The sequence below is a fragment of the Mesoplodon bidens genome (genome assembly GCF_964165515.1).
Source record: "Mesoplodon bidens genome assembly, chromosome: 13".
Lineage (NCBI taxonomy): Eukaryota > Metazoa > Chordata > Mammalia > Artiodactyla > Ziphiidae > Mesoplodon > Mesoplodon bidens.
Window position 1 is genome coordinate 27140508 of NC_138169.1, and position 15950 is coordinate 27156457.

General features: G+C 65.8%; 1 protein-coding gene and 1 long non-coding RNA gene across 4 annotated transcripts in view; one reads left to right on the plus strand and one right to left on the minus strand.

Moving 5' to 3' along the window:
• LOC308627100 overlaps nucleotides 1-2807 on the minus strand; it is an 11626-nt gene extending 8819 nt beyond the window's left edge. The window contains exon 1 of one of the 2 annotated variants that reach the window (XR_014017349.1): nucleotides 2521-2807. This is a non-coding gene — a long non-coding RNA (uncharacterized lncRNA). Of the gene's footprint in view, nucleotides 1-1294; nucleotides 1425-2520 lie in introns of those variants that run through there. The other variant, XR_014017350.1, reaches the window with a different exon arrangement.
• Nucleotides 2808-3083: 276 nt separating this feature from the next.
• On the plus strand, nucleotides 3084-14618 carry SCARF2 (scavenger receptor class F member 2). Of its 2 annotated transcripts, XM_081252955.1 has the most exons (11): nucleotides 3084-3262; nucleotides 8054-8112; nucleotides 8215-8316; nucleotides 8489-9008; nucleotides 9110-9328; nucleotides 9460-9588; nucleotides 10176-10279; nucleotides 10352-10469; nucleotides 10739-10854; nucleotides 11959-12111; nucleotides 12895-14618. In XM_081252955.1, the coding sequence occupies exons 1-11, from the start codon at nucleotides 3099-3101 to the stop codon at nucleotides 13815-13817; spliced, it is 2607 nt and encodes an 868-aa protein (XP_081109081.1). In that variant the 5' UTR covers nucleotides 3084-3098; the 3' UTR covers nucleotides 13818-14618. The 2 variants fall into 2 exon arrangements, with proteins under 2 accessions (XP_081109081.1, XP_081109082.1); XM_081252956.1 differs by lacking the exon at nucleotides 9110-9328.
• The last annotated feature ends 1332 nt before the right edge of the window (nucleotides 14619-15950 follow it).

The window sequence follows — 15950 nt, forward strand, 5'->3', positions numbered from 1 at the left end:
TGAATTTTAGTCCAGTCCCAGGTGGCCATCTCAGCCCCAAGTAAAGCCTAGCACCTGGGGAGGAAGAGAGAGATGCCTGGGCCTGCCCACCTCCTGCATCTGAGCATGTGGCGGGGAGGGGGCTCTGCATTTCCTCCAGGTGAGTCTCCAGGGCCGTGCTTCAGCAGGTGGGACCTGTGGGCAGGCAGGGCTTCCAGCACCAACCTCACTTCTGCACAGCCCAGCCTCCACCTGAACACCCCCCCTCCTTTGGGGTCCCCATATCACACCCCCTGCAGACCCCTAGGCCCGGGGATGGATTGGGATGAACCCCCAGTGCTCTGTTCTCTGTTCTCTCCTAGCCACCTGGGACAGCTGAGTCTTTGTCCCCGTGCCTTGCCTAGAGCCTGCTGCCCTGGCGCCCTGCCATGGAAGAGGGGGGCAGAGGGACGGTGTGCGCTCCTTGGTGGGAGGAAGGGCATGGGGGTGCAGGCAGCCACCTGCTCTGGACTCCTTTGGGGGTACCCTAAAGATGGGCGTGGGGGCGAGGCAGTCGCTGTGTGTGTGACTGCTGTCTCGGGGCCCAGGTACCCCTGAGGAAACGTGTCCTACTCCCTAACCCCACATGACATCATGCACTTACACTAAAGGTGGCAAGCCCAGGGTTGACCCTGATGGTTGCTTCCAGTGGGACAGGATGGCCACTTCTCCAGTGTCATCCTCCTGCTCCCAAGGGTGAGGTGTGGGAATGTGAGTTTGGAGTACGAACCCAGCACTTCCTGTCTCTGCCAGCACCTTGCAGGCCAGGGCTGCAATCCCTGCAGACCCCAGAGGTTCCTGGGAAGGAGCCAGAAATGTCCGCCTCCACCCCCAAAATGTGTCCGAGGTTGCCAGCGCTATCTCCCCACCCAGACACCAAGGCACAGCTTTTGCAAGAGACCTCTGGTCTGCAGTGGAGGCGGGGAAAGGTCTGTGAGGCCCCACAGGGCATGGGGTGGGGTAGACATGAGCCCTGGGAGGGATCCTGAGAGCTGGGCAGCAGCCTAGCCCTGCCACTGTCCGGCCTAGCATTCAGAGTTGGCCTCCCCCAGGAAGTCATCCCGGCCAGAACCGGTCGGCCCAGGCTCCTGGCTCCGACGGTCTGCATGCTGGTCAGTCATATGGGTGCCTATGAACCCCCAGCTTCCTCAGCCTGGTATTCACCTGGCACAGGCTGGGCAGACAGACGATCGTCCACTCCACCTGCACTCAGTCTCCCGATGGAGATGTGGTGGTTGGTACAGACGTGGGCCCTGCCCTTAACACCTGAACTCACCATCAAGTGCAAGGTGGCTGCGACAGGACACAGGCGGGGGGCTGTGGGTCGAGACGAGGCTGGGGATGGTCCTGTCCTGCGGGCACCAGACACAGGTGGTACACGGATGGGGTGGGTAGAGATTTGTGACATTCAGGCATTCAGGTGGTGCCCCCACAGAGGTGGGGTTGTGGGGTGGGAAGCAGCTCTGGGGGGAGATGAGGGAGTTTGAGATGCCTGTCCATGAACCCAGTCTAGCTAGGGCGATGCCTCTAAAGTCAGGAGCTGGGCAGACAGTGCAGCCACACAGACCTCTGCTGGCCTCCATTGCTGGCAGCCAACAGGGGTTCCATGGGAGGGGCCCAGGCACTGCTGAATTCAGGGCCATGGCCAGGCAGAGCTGCCCAGAAGTGGTTGGCCTTTTCACTTGTCCCAGAGAAGTGTTTGCATTCATGACCACATGGGTGCAACTTCCCTGCCACCCTCCCCAAACTGTGCCTCTGTCCTGCACCAGCATGGCTCAGGGAAGGGCCCTAATCTCCGAAGCTCCCTCCCATCCCAACTTCTGCCAGCCTGGTGATCCCCACAGCCTTGGGCCTTTCAGTGGCCCTTATTCCAGGCCCCCTCCGCCAGCCCCACCCTTCCAGATGGGGCCCCCGCATAACTGAGGCAGGACGCCACCTCCCCTCCTCAGCAGCTGCCCTCTCCCTGCCCAGGCCCTTCCACCAACTCTCAGGTCCTCAAAAGCCCAGCTCATCTTTTCGGGGACCTATCTGCCCCCCTTTTTGTTCCATCCCCAGCCCTGCCCGTCCTGCCCACCCCATGGGCCTGGGGTTGGGTCTGACCCCTCTGCTTCCTGGGCCCAGGGTTCCTCTTCCTCCTGGTCCCCCTAGGCCCTCCTCACCCCCTTTCTCTGCTGCCCCTGCTCTGCTCTGTGCTGTCACCCCACCCCTCCCGAGGCAGGAGCTCCCACGACTCCAGCCCTGACTCCACCTTCTGGACTTTCTCCTTGGTGACTAGCGGCCTCCAGCCCATCGTCACACCTTGACAGGGGCTGCAGGTAGGGTCTCAGTCCGGGAGCTGTCCCCACCCCCACCATACCGCCTCCCTCAGCCTCCGCCACCTGCCTTTATCTCCATATTCTCTCGGAGCCCGCGCGGAGCCACTCTGCTCCCGGCGTCTCTCCAGTCTGTTTCTACCGGGCCCCCTTCACCCAGGCCTCTCTGGTCCAGACCGAGTCTACTCACAGGCCTCAAGCATCCGGCTCCGCCGTCGCTGCAGGCTTTGATTGCGCCCGGCGCTCGGGAGGGGCTGACCGCACAGCCGGACATAGAAGGGCCTCACGGGGGGAGCAGAGGCCGGCTTGCAGCCTTGACCTGGCGATTCCTAGGCGCCCCTGGCCAGGGGGCTTTCGTGCGTCGCGCCTGGTCCCCACCCGCTTCCCGCCCCGGGCCTGGCCTCGCCGGGAGCGCGCAGGGGCCGCTTCTCTGGTGGGTGCCTGGGGAAGGGAGGGAAAGGCAAGGCGACCGGTGATTCCTCGGGAGGGCCCCTTCCAAGTTCGCCCCCAAGTTTGCGCGCGGCCGCGTGGGGGCGGGGGCCGCGCGGAGGGGCGGTGGCGCGGCCGGAGGGTGGGGTCTGGCGCGCGGGGCGGGCGCTGCCGCCTGGCCGGCCGCGGCTGGCCCTGGATCAGGGAGCCGATGTGGAATTTCCTGCCCGGCCCGGCGCCCCTCCTGCCGCCCCCCGCCCGGCCGCGCACTCCGCTTCCGGCCGCTCTCGCTGCGGCCGCACCCGCGCCCGCGCCCGCCCCGCGCCTGCCCCGCGCCGCATGGAGGGCGCAGGGCCCCGGGGGGCCGGGCCGGCGCGGCGCCGGGGAGCCGGGGGGCCGCCGCCGCCGCTGCCGCCGCTGCTGCTGCTGCTCTGGCTGCTGCCCGGCCCCGCGGCGCCCCAGGAGCTGAGCCCGCGCGGCCGCAACGTGTGCCGCACGCCCGGGTAGGAGCCGGCCGGGCTGGGGGAGGGGGCCGGGGGGACGCCCGGGGCCGGGAGGAGGGGGCGCCCAGGACCTCCCTGAGCCAAACGCGCGGGCCCCTCGGGCCGCCCTCGCCGACGCCGGCTCCGCTCCAGGCTGAGCCCGGGCGCCGGGCCACGACGGTGCGTCCGAGGATACCCCGGGCGAGAAGCGGGCGAGAGTAGAGCGGAGGGCAGCGGACGCCCAGAGGGCTGACACACGGGGTCCGAGATTTCAGACCCAGGAAAAGGGACCCTTGGGCCGGATTGTGAAGGCCGTAAGAAGACGGGAAGCTCATTCCAAGCCCATGGCATGGCATGTGCAAGGGCCCAGACACACGAGTGTGGCTCGAGCCGTGATGGAGGGAGGGTGAGCGTCCAGGAGAGATGGAGCGAGGCTCCTGAGAAGAGGGAGCCGCGGAGGTCTTGAGGCAGGCGAGTCGGAAGGACAGATTTGTGTCTTAGAAAGAGCGGGCGCGGGTGGGAAGAGGGTGGTTATGGAGGTGGGCGTCGAGGAGCCTGAGCTCAGAGTGACCCAGAAGCGGGAATAGAAAGGACAATGACGTGCGCCGGCATCGGGAGGATGGGGGACTCCCGGGTGGGGATACGGGGTGCAGAGGGGCGGCGCAGAGGTGGGCGCCACGAGGAGCCGGGCTGGGGAAGCCAGTGTGGGACAGGAGGGGACAGGCCCTGCCGGAGGGCGCCGGGCCCAGGACCTTGCCCAGAGGTCGAAGAGCGCAAGCCAGGACCCAGGAGTGGGCGCAGGAGTCGGAGGACCCAGTCGGTCTGTCAGAGGCCACTGCGAGGTCAAGGGCATCTCCGCGCGGGGGCGAGGAGCCGGCGTGAGGGGGTGCCTTGGCGCGGGCGGGGGGCGCCAGGCAGGCGGGAAGCTGGAGAAGCATCACGGGCTCCTGGCGGGTGCCGTGGGGGCGCCCTGGGCCGCAGGGCCCAGGGAGGCCGCGTCCGGGGGCACGCGGTCGCGGCAGACAAGGGTTTGTGAGGGGCCGCGCGGGGTTTCCGAGCTCGGATCCCGAGGCGCGCAGACCCCTCCCCGCTGCGAGCCCCGCCTCTGGGGCGGGGGCCGGCCTGGCCCGCCATCTGCTTCACATCGACGCCGCCGCCGCCGCCTCCCGGGCCTCCCGGGCCTCCCCGGCCCCAGGAATGCAGCGGCTGTGGCGGGCGGGGCCGCCTGGAGAGGGGGAGGGCGCGATCGTCGCCGGCCCTGTCCCTCCGCCTCGGCTCTCCTTCCCTGTGGGGGTCCGTGCCGGGGGTGGGGGGTCGGGGGATCCGATGGCAGGCCAGAGCTGTCCGGAGCCTGCTCCACTCCCCCTCTCCCCGAGATGTTCCATCAGGCGGCCTGTTCCCGTAGCCAAGAGCCTGGGTTGGGTTTCAGATCCTGGTGCCACCTCTCCCCATCTGAGTGGCCCCGGGCACAACGCTTAACCTTTCTGGGCCAGTTCATATTCCTGTCCAGTGGGGTTGGTGGTGGTAGAGGAGGGATGACTCTGATCCTGTGTGGAGCTGGTTAATGGGAAAGTCGGCACTCCCCCATCCCCCCCAGGGTCTGGACCATCTCTTCATTACCTTCCCAAGGCTGGGCCTTGCCAGGCTCCCACTAGCGTTCCCTCCCCCCGGAGGCAGGAGGACTAGGGCAGGGAGCAGCTCTCAGTCAGTAAAATCCCATACACTCACTGTGTGCAGGCCTGTTGTTGGTGCAGGGATACAGCTGTCCTGTGTGGAGGAGACTTACAGCAAATCATCTGACATCTGGCAAGGGCTGGGGAGGAGGTGTTCAGTTGGGGAGACCCAGTGGGAAATGATGAGTGAGAGAGGCCCGTGGGAGAGGATGCAGAGCAGGGTGGCATCTGGGGCAGGGTCCTGAGTGCAGAGGGCCTGTTGGAAGCACAGGAAGGAGCCCTGGGAGCTGGGACAGGGATGGTGGAGGAGAGGCCACAGGGCGATGGGGACCCCTGTGGGCTTTGCACAGAAGAGGGGCAGGATGTGACCTGGGTTGGCTATCAGGTGGCAGATGAACGGGGGCAGGAGGGCAGAAGGTGGGAGAGAACCAGGGAGGGTGAGGGTGGCTCTCACAAGGCTGGGCGGGGGACAAGTGGCCTGTCCCATCCTAGATCCAGTTTGGAAGGTAGAGCTGGCGTGTTTCTCAGTTGATCCACTCTGGGAGAGAGCAGAGTCCCCTCCCAGCCTCCCAGCCTGGAAGGACAGTCTTTACCCTGAGATGGAGAAGACTCGGGGTGGGGGGGGCTAGTGGGGAGGAGGGCCCCCCTCGAGGCCTCCGAGGCATTGTCAGTGTCTCAATGGGACTTAGGGAGCTTCCCCAGGGAGCTAGAGTGGACAGAGCAGGGGAGGGAGGCGGGGGGTGGGGCAGAAACCAGGGGAGGGGTGCCCAGGGGGGAAGGAGGAGAGTGGGGCAGGCATGGAGTCCCAGGGGGCGTGGAGGCAGAGGAGCTTCCTGTCTGGACTGGGGAGAGAATGGGACAGACACTGGCACAGTGAGCAGGCAGTGCTCTTGGGGAGCATTGCTGAGGTGGCTTGGGCAGGTTCAAGATGAAGGTTTAAATCACCGCAGCTTCATTTGCAGTAACAGTGATCTATGGAGGGGGCAGCCTGCAGCACAGCCTGCTTGCTGAGGGGCCTGGATTGACACCCCAGGGTCCTGCCCTAGTGTAGTAGCTAACCCTGCACTGGGCCATCTTTCTTGTCATCTCACTTTCATAAGATCTGGGAAAATGGGCCTGCCAACCTAGCCCAGCCTTTTCTGCCAGCCCGTCCCAGAAGGAAAAGTCCCACAGACTCATCCTCCATGTGGGCTCTGTCCTGTCGGGGAGCAGGGTTGTTAGCTCTTTTGAGTGGGGCCTGGGCACCAGCCATGCTAGGGGGACCAGGTGAACTCAGGGACTTCCTAGAGCCTGCTCAGCATGGGCTGGAGCTCACAGCACAGCCTCGGCTGAGCTCATAGTTTGTGCTGGACACATCTTGACTCTCTTAATCCTCCTGCCAAACCTATGGGCCCCATTCTACAGATTTAGCAGCTGGAGCTCAGAGGGGTAAAGTTCTGTGCCCAAGGTCACACAGCAAGTGGCAGACCCAGGCATCCAATCCAACTTAGTGTGGCCCTAAAACCAGGCTCCCAACCTGATTACAGAGCCATGCAGCCAGGTCGTCCAGGATGGAAGGTGGTCAGTGTTCCTGGGCCATCCCAGCAGGCCATCTGGTGAGGCTGCCTGCAGGAGGGACCTTTACAGAGGCTCTCCATCCAGAGACCTGGGTTCAGACTGGCAGAAGAGGCAGGAGGGTGATGGGCCCTTGGAACTGGGTCTCCCTACAGATGGCCATCTCGGAGCTGGGTGGGTGGGGACAATGGGGGCCAGAAAATCCAGGCCTGCTTAGAGTTCCTGGCTCTGGTTTCCAGTTTTATTTGTGGAAAATAAGCTGGCCCATTCCTTGAAGTTTGGGGTTTTATGGGTCCTGTTCCCCAGGTCCCATATCTTTGGCCCAAAGGAGAATCCAGCCCTTTCTGGGAGAGGGGGCTCCCTTGGAGTCCGGGGGCCCCATCCAGAGTGTGGTGATCATTTTGAGCTGGGAACGGTTGGGGGGCATCTTCTGAGGGGTGTGATATGGGGCAGCTGCAGCCTTTCCCTTCTCAGGCCATCCCACCCCCACCCCAGGGTCCTCAGGCCCCTCCCACCTCCTCCGATCACCACATCCCGGTTCTAGATTCACATCCTTCCCAAGAGGCCCTCTCCTTTTCTCTGAAGTGTGAATGGTGGCTGTGTGCCTTTAGCATTTGGCTGAAGTTCTAGGTCTGATGGGACCCTGCAGAACTGCAGCCTGAGTGTCTGTTCCTTCTCAGCCTCCTTTGCCCCACAGTGTGGGCACACCCCACCTCAGCCCTCATGGCCCTCACCAGTGGCCATGGGTTCACTTGGGCAGGGCCCCCAAACCTTTGTGTCTACATACCCCATAAGCCCAGGGCTTGGGAGGCTGCACCACCCTGATATGGGACACATAAATTTTTTACTTCCTACTGTACCTTGTAAAGCCAAATAAAATTAAACAAGATTTTATGAAATTTCACGGAGAGGACATTCTAACGTTGCCTGCCTCCAGCCCAAGTCTCGCCCTGGTGCTCTGCAGCCCTCAGTTTTACTTTCCTTACTCGGATGGAGGACTCCCTGGGTGTACCTTGCCCCTCTCCAAGTGGGCACCTCACTGTGTCCACCATGCTCAGAGGCTACCCATCTGCCTTGGTGCTCCAGTTGGGCATCCAGATGTGCCCACCGGGCCCAGCCAGTCCTGGCACTGCCCAAGTCACATCATATCTGGATCCCTGACACCCATCTGGCCAGACCCCCACCCCCAGGGATGCCCTAGACCTCCATGCCTGAGCAGGTCCTGGAGGCCCAGGGACCTTTGCCCCACCCCCACCTCACTGCTGCCCCTCCTGGGACATGTGGGGTCTCTTCTCTGGCCTAGTGGATGGGGGAAGAGGGCACAGATCAGGAGGAGTGGCGAGACCCCTTGTAGAGGGAACTGGGAAGTTCTTGGAGGTGGTCTGCCATCTGCCGCCTCCCAGTGTCCGCTCTAGAGGGCTGGAATTTGTGTCTTATTGGCTTCGAGTCTCCCGAACCTACAGCAGTGCCGGGCACAGAGCAGGGCCTTGATAACCACCTCCCTAGGGCAGGGTGGAGGTTGCTGGGGGACCCAGCGAGGACTAGGAGTGGGTCCCGAGCTCAGGCGCCCTCTCTCTGCCTGCAGCTCCCAGGAGCTCACTTGCTGCGCCGGCTGGAGGCAGCAGGGGGACGAGTGTGGGATCGGTGAGTAGGGCACCCTGGGACTTGGGCAGGGGGCGGGGTCACGGAGAGGAGGGATAGTGTGGGGGCTGAACTCGCGACAACTTGGGCGCGTCTCGTCCGCAGCTGTGTGCGAAGGCAACTCCACGTGCTCGGAGAACGAGGTGTGCGTGCGACCGGGCGAGTGCCGCTGCCGCCATGGCTACTTCGGTGCCAACTGCGACACCAGTGAGCGCGGATTGTGACGGTGGGGGGGCAGTGGGGCAGGATCCCAGAGATGGGCGGGGCCTGAGTCGGGAGCGGGTCCCCGGGGGCGGGGGGCTGGACGCGGGCAGGTTCGGGCTGGGTCTGGGCCCCCTCGCGAGCACCTGGGCCTCCCACCCTCTCGCTCGCTCTGCAGAGTGCCCGCGCCAGTTCTGGGGTCCCGACTGCAAGGAGCTGTGTGTCTGCCACCCACACGGGCAGTGCGAGGACGTGACGGGCCAGTGTACATGTCATGCGCGGCGCTGGGGCGCACGCTGCGAGCATGCGTGCCAATGCCAGCACGGCGCGTGCCACCCGCGGAGCGGCGCGTGTCGCTGCGAGCCTGGCTGGTGGGGCCCACAGTGCGCCAGCGCGTGCTACTGCAGCGCCACGTCGCGCTGCGACCCACAGACGGGCGCGTGCCTCTGCCACGCAGGCTGGTGGGGCCGCAGCTGCAACAACCAGTGTGCCTGCAACACGTCGCCGTGCGAGCAACAGAGCGGCCGCTGCCAGTGCCGCGAGCGCACGTTCGGCGCGCGCTGCGAGCGCTATTGCCAGTGCTTCCGCGGCCGCTGCCATCCGGTGGACGGCACGTGCGCGTGCGAGCCCGGTTACCGGGGCAAGTACTGCCGCGAACCTTGCCCTGCCGGCTTCTACGGCCTGGGCTGCCGCCGCCGGTAAGCGCGGGCCCCGGCCGGGGAGGGAGAGGAGGGGCAGGCACCGAGGGAGCCAGGGTGAGGCGGCCGGGACCCCGCCTAGCCTCCCAACCCTTCCCCAGATGCGGCCAGTGCAAGGGCCAGCAGCCATGCACGGTGGCCGAGGGCCGTTGCCTGACGTGTGAGCCCGGCTGGAACGGCACCAAGTGCGACCAGCCGTGCGCCACCGGCTTCTACGGCGAGGGCTGCGGCCACCGCTGCCCGCCGTGTCGCGACGGGCACGCCTGCAACCACGTCACCGGCAAGTGCACGCGCTGCAACGCGGGCTGGATCGGTGACCGGTGAGCAACCCGTGTCCGCCTCAGGCACGCAGCCCCCAGCCGGCCTCCCCCGATTGCCCTCCGCGGAGGGCTCTGTGGGCTTAAGGGTCGTTTGCCCTGTTTCCGTTGACGCCCCCTCCCCGCGTTCCGAGGTGTGAGACCAAGTGCAGCAATGGCACCTACGGAGAGGACTGCGCGTTCGTGTGCGCCGACTGCGGCAGCGGCCACTGCGACTTCCAGTCGGGACGTTGCCTGTGCAGCCCGGGCGTCCACGGGCCCCAGTGAGTGCCCGGGGACCCAAGGGGTTTGAGGGGTCTGTATCCGGCACTGGGCTCCAGCCAGACCCCAGGTGCTGCTGCGTTGGCCGACCAGGCGGGACCCAGGCTTGGCCCCTCAGCCTTGGCCCCCATACTTCAGCTAGGGAGCGACAACAGGCTCTTTGGGGCAGTTTCCTGCCCTGGGGTGGAGCCAGCGCTCGAGCGGTATCTGGCGACCAGGTCAGCCTGTGGCCAGTGGGCTCCTTGAGGGCTGCAGGGCTGAGGTGACCCGGAGATGATGTGGAATGATCAGGGACCTCCACGTACAGCCAAGGGTCTCGTCTGGCAGCCCCTTTTCCCCCCACAGAAGAGTCAGCCCCAGCAATGGGCACTGCGGCCAGTGTACACGGCCCGTCCCCCAGACTCCGTCCCACTGGAGTGCACACATTTGTTTCCAAAACATTGATCGCTCAGTGTGTGCTGCAGTCCCTAGAGAATGGAGAACCCGGGGCCGGGGCTGGCTGGCCGCGGGGGCGAGGGCGGGAGGCGTAACCGAGGGCCGCTTGGCGCTCCCAGACCCCAAGCCCCTCACTGACCTCGCGCCCCCGCAGCTGTAACCTGACTTGCCCGCCCGGGCTCCACGGCGTGGACTGCGCCCAGGCCTGCAGCTGCCACGAGGACTCGTGCGACCCGGTCACCGGTGCCTGCCGCCTGGGTGAGTGGGTGAGGGCTACCCGGCGGGGACGCGGGGGCTGCCGGCACCTCGCTGACCCTGTGACCCCCACAGAGACCAACCAGCGAAAGGGCGTGATGGGCGCGGGCGCGCTGCTCGCCCTGCTCCTCGGCCTGCTGCTCTCGCTGCTCGGCTGCTGCTGCGCCTGCCGCGGCAAGGACCCCGCGCGCGGGTGAGGCTTCCAGCTCCCTCCCTTCTCCGGTTCCGGCCGCGCGGGGTCTGCAGGGCGGCGCGCCCTTCCCAGCCCCGCCCTGGGGGGCCCCGCCCTTCGTTAGCTCAGGCCCCGCCTCCCTGAGGTTCTGCTCCCTTGGGCCTCCCCAGCCTTAGGCCCCGCCCCTCCTATCAGGCCCCTCCCTCCCTGTGGGTGGGCTCCCACGGGCTCGCCCCGCCCCTCTGGCACAGGCACGGCCCCGCCCCTTCGCTCAGGCCCCGCCCCCGCAGGGAGCTCTCGCTTGGGAGGAAGAAGGCGCCGCAGCGCCTATGCGGGCGCTTCAGCCGCATCAGCATGAAGCTGCCCCGGATCCCACTCCGCAGGCAGAAGCTGCCCAAGGTCGTAGGTAAGGATGACGTAGGTAAGGAGTCTCCGGGGAACACTCTCCGACGCAGGAGGCTGTTGGGAAATGGGTGTGACGGGGTCGGTGTAGGAACTGCGGGGCCTTGAGTGTCGATGTGGGGGCGTGGGGTGGTGCGACCAGGGGGAGGAAAAAAGGAATGCGGATGCAGGGGAGCCCTGGAGGAAGGCAGGGGTCCTACGTGTGCGGGCAGGTGTGGGCCCTGTCTCGGTGACTGTGAGTGACTGCATGTGTGGTGTGGTGGGGCAGTGTGGACTGGACATCCGCGGCCGGCAGGCCCCCGCAGTCTGTGGGAGTGAGTACACTGTCAGTCCTGATGCGAGCCGCAGGTGGACGCGGGCACCTATGAGTGGGAATGCCCTGCCACAGGAAGACCCGCCCCCGGCCGGGATCCCCAGCTGTGCCCTGGGCCTTTCCTGGAAACTGGGCAGGCTGGTCCCTCGGCCCCCACCCTACCTCAGGACGGGGCTGGGTGCGGGGCGATGCTGCTTCTCTCCTTCTGCCTGCACTGACTCACACCGGGGTGGAGTCTCTCTGCGTCTTTCCCACTTGTTTCCAAAGATGAGGGGCATGGGGAGATGAAGTCTCCTAGGAGGTAAAGATGCAGACAGCTGAGAAAACCCCTGGGCCCACTCAGCAGAGTGGGATCTATGGGCACCGATGTGGGGGCTGGAACCCACATCCCATTTGTGAGAGGGGGACAGGCTGGCCAGCCTCTGGGATTCCCCCGTTGTGGGGTCTACGTCTCTGGAGGCCGTGCCTAGGGGTGCAGCCTGCTGAGATGGCTAAGGCAAAGGGTGGCTTCACCACTGCACATTTGCATTCAAAAACTGCTGCAAGACAGGGTCTGAAGCATGGCTTGGAGGCCCTGATGGCCTCTCCCAACCAGGTGCTCTCTCTTTTCCCAACTTTCGGCCCGACCTTGCTCAGCTCCCTGGCCATACACTAGCCTGTTGAATTGCCTGTCCCACCCACTATCTTGGGGTAGGGCTGGCTTGGGTCCCTCCATCATTTGTGGCAGGAGGGCTGGCGAGGGCACTGGCTTGGGCAGGCAGGGCCCCTGGCAGCTATGCCTCCCTCCTTCTCCAGTGGCCCATCACGACCTGGATAACACGCTCAACTGCAGCTTCCTGGAGCCGCCTTCGGGGCTGGAGCAGCCCTCGCCATCATGGTCTTCCCGGGCCTCCTTCTCCTCGTTTGACACCACGGATGAAGGCCCCGTATACTGTGTACCCCACGAGGGTGAGTACCCCTCTGCTTGGGGTGAAGACCCCTCTCACTCTGACCCAGTGAAAGGTTCCAGCTGAAATTTCTGTGCTCTGAGGGACAGGCAGCATGGGGAGGAAGGGCTAGTGATGCTGTTAACTGGGGGGTGGATACACAGTTGAGGTTGCAGAGTGGGCTTCTTTGCTGCCCAGCACCAGACTGGGGTAGGGTCTGGGGAGGTAGCCACAGCCCAGGTTCACTTTTGGGGAGACAAGGCAGAGAAAATTCCGGGCCTGGGGAGGGGGTGGCAGAGGAGACAGGAAATGGGGTTTGCAGGATATGGGGACACACTTTCACCTGAAGCCTTGGCTCACAAACATCAAGAAGCAACCTGAATAGCTGGGCTTCTGGCCTCTCTCTTCCCCAGACCATCCCCGTGAATGACCTTGGGCAGGTGACTAACCTCTGAGCCTTAGAAGGCTCTTTCTCTTAAAGAAGGACTATGAATCGAGGGTCAAATGTGGTGATGGTGGCCCCCCAGGCTGGAGATGTGGTGGGGGAGGGCTGCGAGTCCAGGCCGAGTTGGGGCTGCAACCCAGGAATGAGCCCCACTACCCCAGCCCTCCGCCCCTGGGGCTCTGAGCTAAGTTTGTGGTCAGTGCAGTGAATGTGCCAGGCATGTCTGGATGCCACGGCGACTGAGCGCCAGCTGGGGCGGGAAGAGGAGGGGAGGTGGGGCGCCAGCGAGGGTTTGCTCTTGGAGGCTGGAGGGCCAAGCTCTTTCCGGAGGAGGTGACCACCCCGCTCTTCCCTTGTCAGAGGCGGCAACCGAGAGCCGGGACGCGGAGGGCCCCTCCGCCCCAGCCCCTGCCCCTGCCCCTGCCCCTGCCGAGGCACTGGCTTCGTCCACTGCACCGGTGACTACGACCGCGGAGGAGGCCACGCCCCTCCGCGCGTCCTCCGACAGCGAGCGGTCGGCGTCGAGCGGGGACGGGCCCGGCGGGGCGCTGTATGCGCGTGTGGCCCGGCGCGAGGCCCGGCCGGCCCGGGTCCGGGGCGAGGCCCGAGGCCTGTCGCTTTCGCCATCGCCCGAGCGCAGGAAGCCGCCGCCGCCCGACCCCGCCACCAAGCCCAAGGTGTCCTGGATCCACGGCAAGCACGGTGCCGCCGTCGCGCGTGCGCCGTCGCCGCCACCCGCGGGCCCCGAGGCCGCTCCCAGCCCCAGCAAGAGGAAACGGACGCCCAGCGACACGTCGGCGCGGCCGGACGAGCCCTGCAGCCCCAGGGCCCGCGACCCGACGCCGCGGCCCCCGGGGCTGGCCGAGGAGGGGCCGGTCCTCGCCGCACCCTCGCCGCCCCGGGCTCGGGCGCGGGGCCGTGGCCCGGGCCTCTCAGAGCCCACGGACGCTGGCGGTCCCCCGCGCAGCGCACCTGAGGCCGCCTCCATGCTGGCCGCCGAGCTGCGAGACAAGACTCGCAGCCTGGGCCGCGCCGAGGGGGCCGTGGGCACGCAGGGCCCCCGAGAGAAGCCGGCGCCGCCGCAGAAGGCCAAGCGCTCGGTGCCTCCCGCCTCGCCGGCCCGCGCGCCCACCGCGCCCGAGGCCCCAGGGCCCGAGAAGACGGCAGGGGGCGCGCCCGGATCCGACACCCCCCGAAAGAAGACCCCCATCCAGAAGCCGCCTCGCAAGAAGAGCCGGGAGGTGGCGGGCGAGCCGGGCCGGGTGAGCGCGCCCACCCTGTAGTAGGTCGGCCCCGCCGTGCCTGCAGCTCCTCGGCTTAGCAGCGCTGCTTGCCACCCCGCGTCCCGTGCGCGCCCGGCGTCTCCCGCGGGGGCCCCAGCCCAGAGCAGTCTGGCGGGAGGCTGCGTCTCACTGGGTCAGGCTCAACGGCCCTCCTGGATGGGGTCCCGCGCTCGGGCAGGAAGCCCCATCCCAGTGGCTAAGGCCTGACAGACGCTTTGCTGGCCCCTCCCTTCCCATGGCCTGCCTGTGGAGGGCTCCCACCAGCCCGGGTCTCAAAGGCCAAGGGTAGGAGGGCTCTGCCTAAAGAACACCTCTCGCTGGCCAAGAGTGCCTTGGCTGGGTCACCTTCTCACTGGCTGAGGCCAGAAGCACTTCCACCCTGGCAGCCTCTCTCTGGCCAGGGCCTGGCGCCTCTGGCTGGAGGTTCCCTTCTGTGACCCTAGCCAGAGGCTACTTCCACTGGCCGAGCCCCAGGGCATCTGGTTGACCGGAGCCTGGGGAGGAGGGCTGGTCTCTGCTCCTCAGGAGGCTTGGCTGTCTCCCCACCCACCCCAGCCCCACCCACGCTCTCCCAGCCCCAGCCTCCCCAGCCCTGGCCCCTCCGCTGTCGAGCTGGTTTTGATGGCCTCCCACCACCCCACATGCCTGGGAATCCGAGGGGCAACTCCAGTGGCCTGTGGAGACGTATTTATAGGCCCCCGGCAGGGCTGCTCCCACCCCATCCGGGTGCCCCAGGATGGGCTCCTCCCGGCAGGGGCTTGGCCAAAGCTTTCTTAATAAAGTGCCTTTTTTCTCCCCGTGTTCTGACTGCTTCCTATCTGCTGGGCCTCTGACGAGGATGTCCCCCCAAAAGAAACTCTGCCAGGACCCCTCGACCCAAGTGGAGACTGGGATCCCAGGTGTGGGTCTCCCAGGACCACGTTGGAAGTGGGTCATGTCCATCTGCCCATCCTTCATCTGTTTATCAAGTTTATTGGGCACCCACCTCGGCCCACCCCATCCTGGACTGGCAACCTGGGATGAAGGGTGTGTAGGAGCAGATAGAGTGGCACCCTTGGCTACGAGGAAGGAGCCAGCGCATGGGGCTGCTTCTGTCCTGCACCTTCCCCACTGCCCACTGCTGTTACACTTGGAGCCTCGAGCTGTTTGGTGTGGCTGGGGTGGGTCAGAGGCTGGGGCCAGGGGGCAGCAGGCCACGGGCACAGCCTCCAGCCGGGCCACATCTGACACAAACAAGACAGTCTGGCACCGCACAGAGCCGCGCTGTCCATCTCAATGGGCTCCCTGTCCTCAGCCGGAAACTCTCCCAGCCCGAGAGGTGGGGGGAGGGGGAGAGCCCGCCTGGCCCAGAGCCCTGGCTGGCCCTGCTGGCAGTGCCCCCCGCTCCCCTGCTCCCCCACCGAACCTCGGCCTGCTCCCACTCTGGCCTGGCCTTCTTTCTGTGGCCATTTGTCCTAATGTCTTCACTGCTTCTGGCCCTCAGGATGGCCTCGCAAGTGACCTTCCTGAGCTCCAAATCCTCACTTTTCTACCGTGTCCGCTGTCCCTCGTCTATCTGGGCTCCTCCCATCTCCCTGCCTCTGCCTAGCAGGCCTCTTCCTCACCTTTTGCTGCCAGCTCTTTCGATCAGGAGATTCTGCCATGAGTCTCCATTTATCTCCCCACCCCCGCCCCACAGGCCCCAGCACGACCAGAGTCTGACCATTGCTGGCAGCTCAGGGATCTCACCTGGCAAGTCTCTTGCCCTCTGGCCAGATGCCACATGGAGGTAAACATCAGTGACATGTACAGGGGCTGAGCCACCTGAGTGGAGATGGCCTCATGGCACAGGTGGGACATCTGGCGTGGCTCCCGTGGCCATAGTCCCTGCATCTGGCCTGGTCAGGCAGCACGTGGAAGGCAGGCTCCCTATCCCCGGGGCACGCATCTTCCCTCGAGCCAGCTGGGCACCCTCCCAGCCGTGGCCCTGCGCCTGGCCAGCCTCATCCCTTCTGGCACCAGGCCATGCTGGCTGCCGGGGCTAAGAACACAGGCTTAACATCAGCCAGGAGGGGCAGCTGCCCAGCTGGGCTCAGCAAGGGCAGCTGCCCAGCTGGGCTCAGCAAGGGCAGGGCAGTGGCTGAGGAAGGTGGT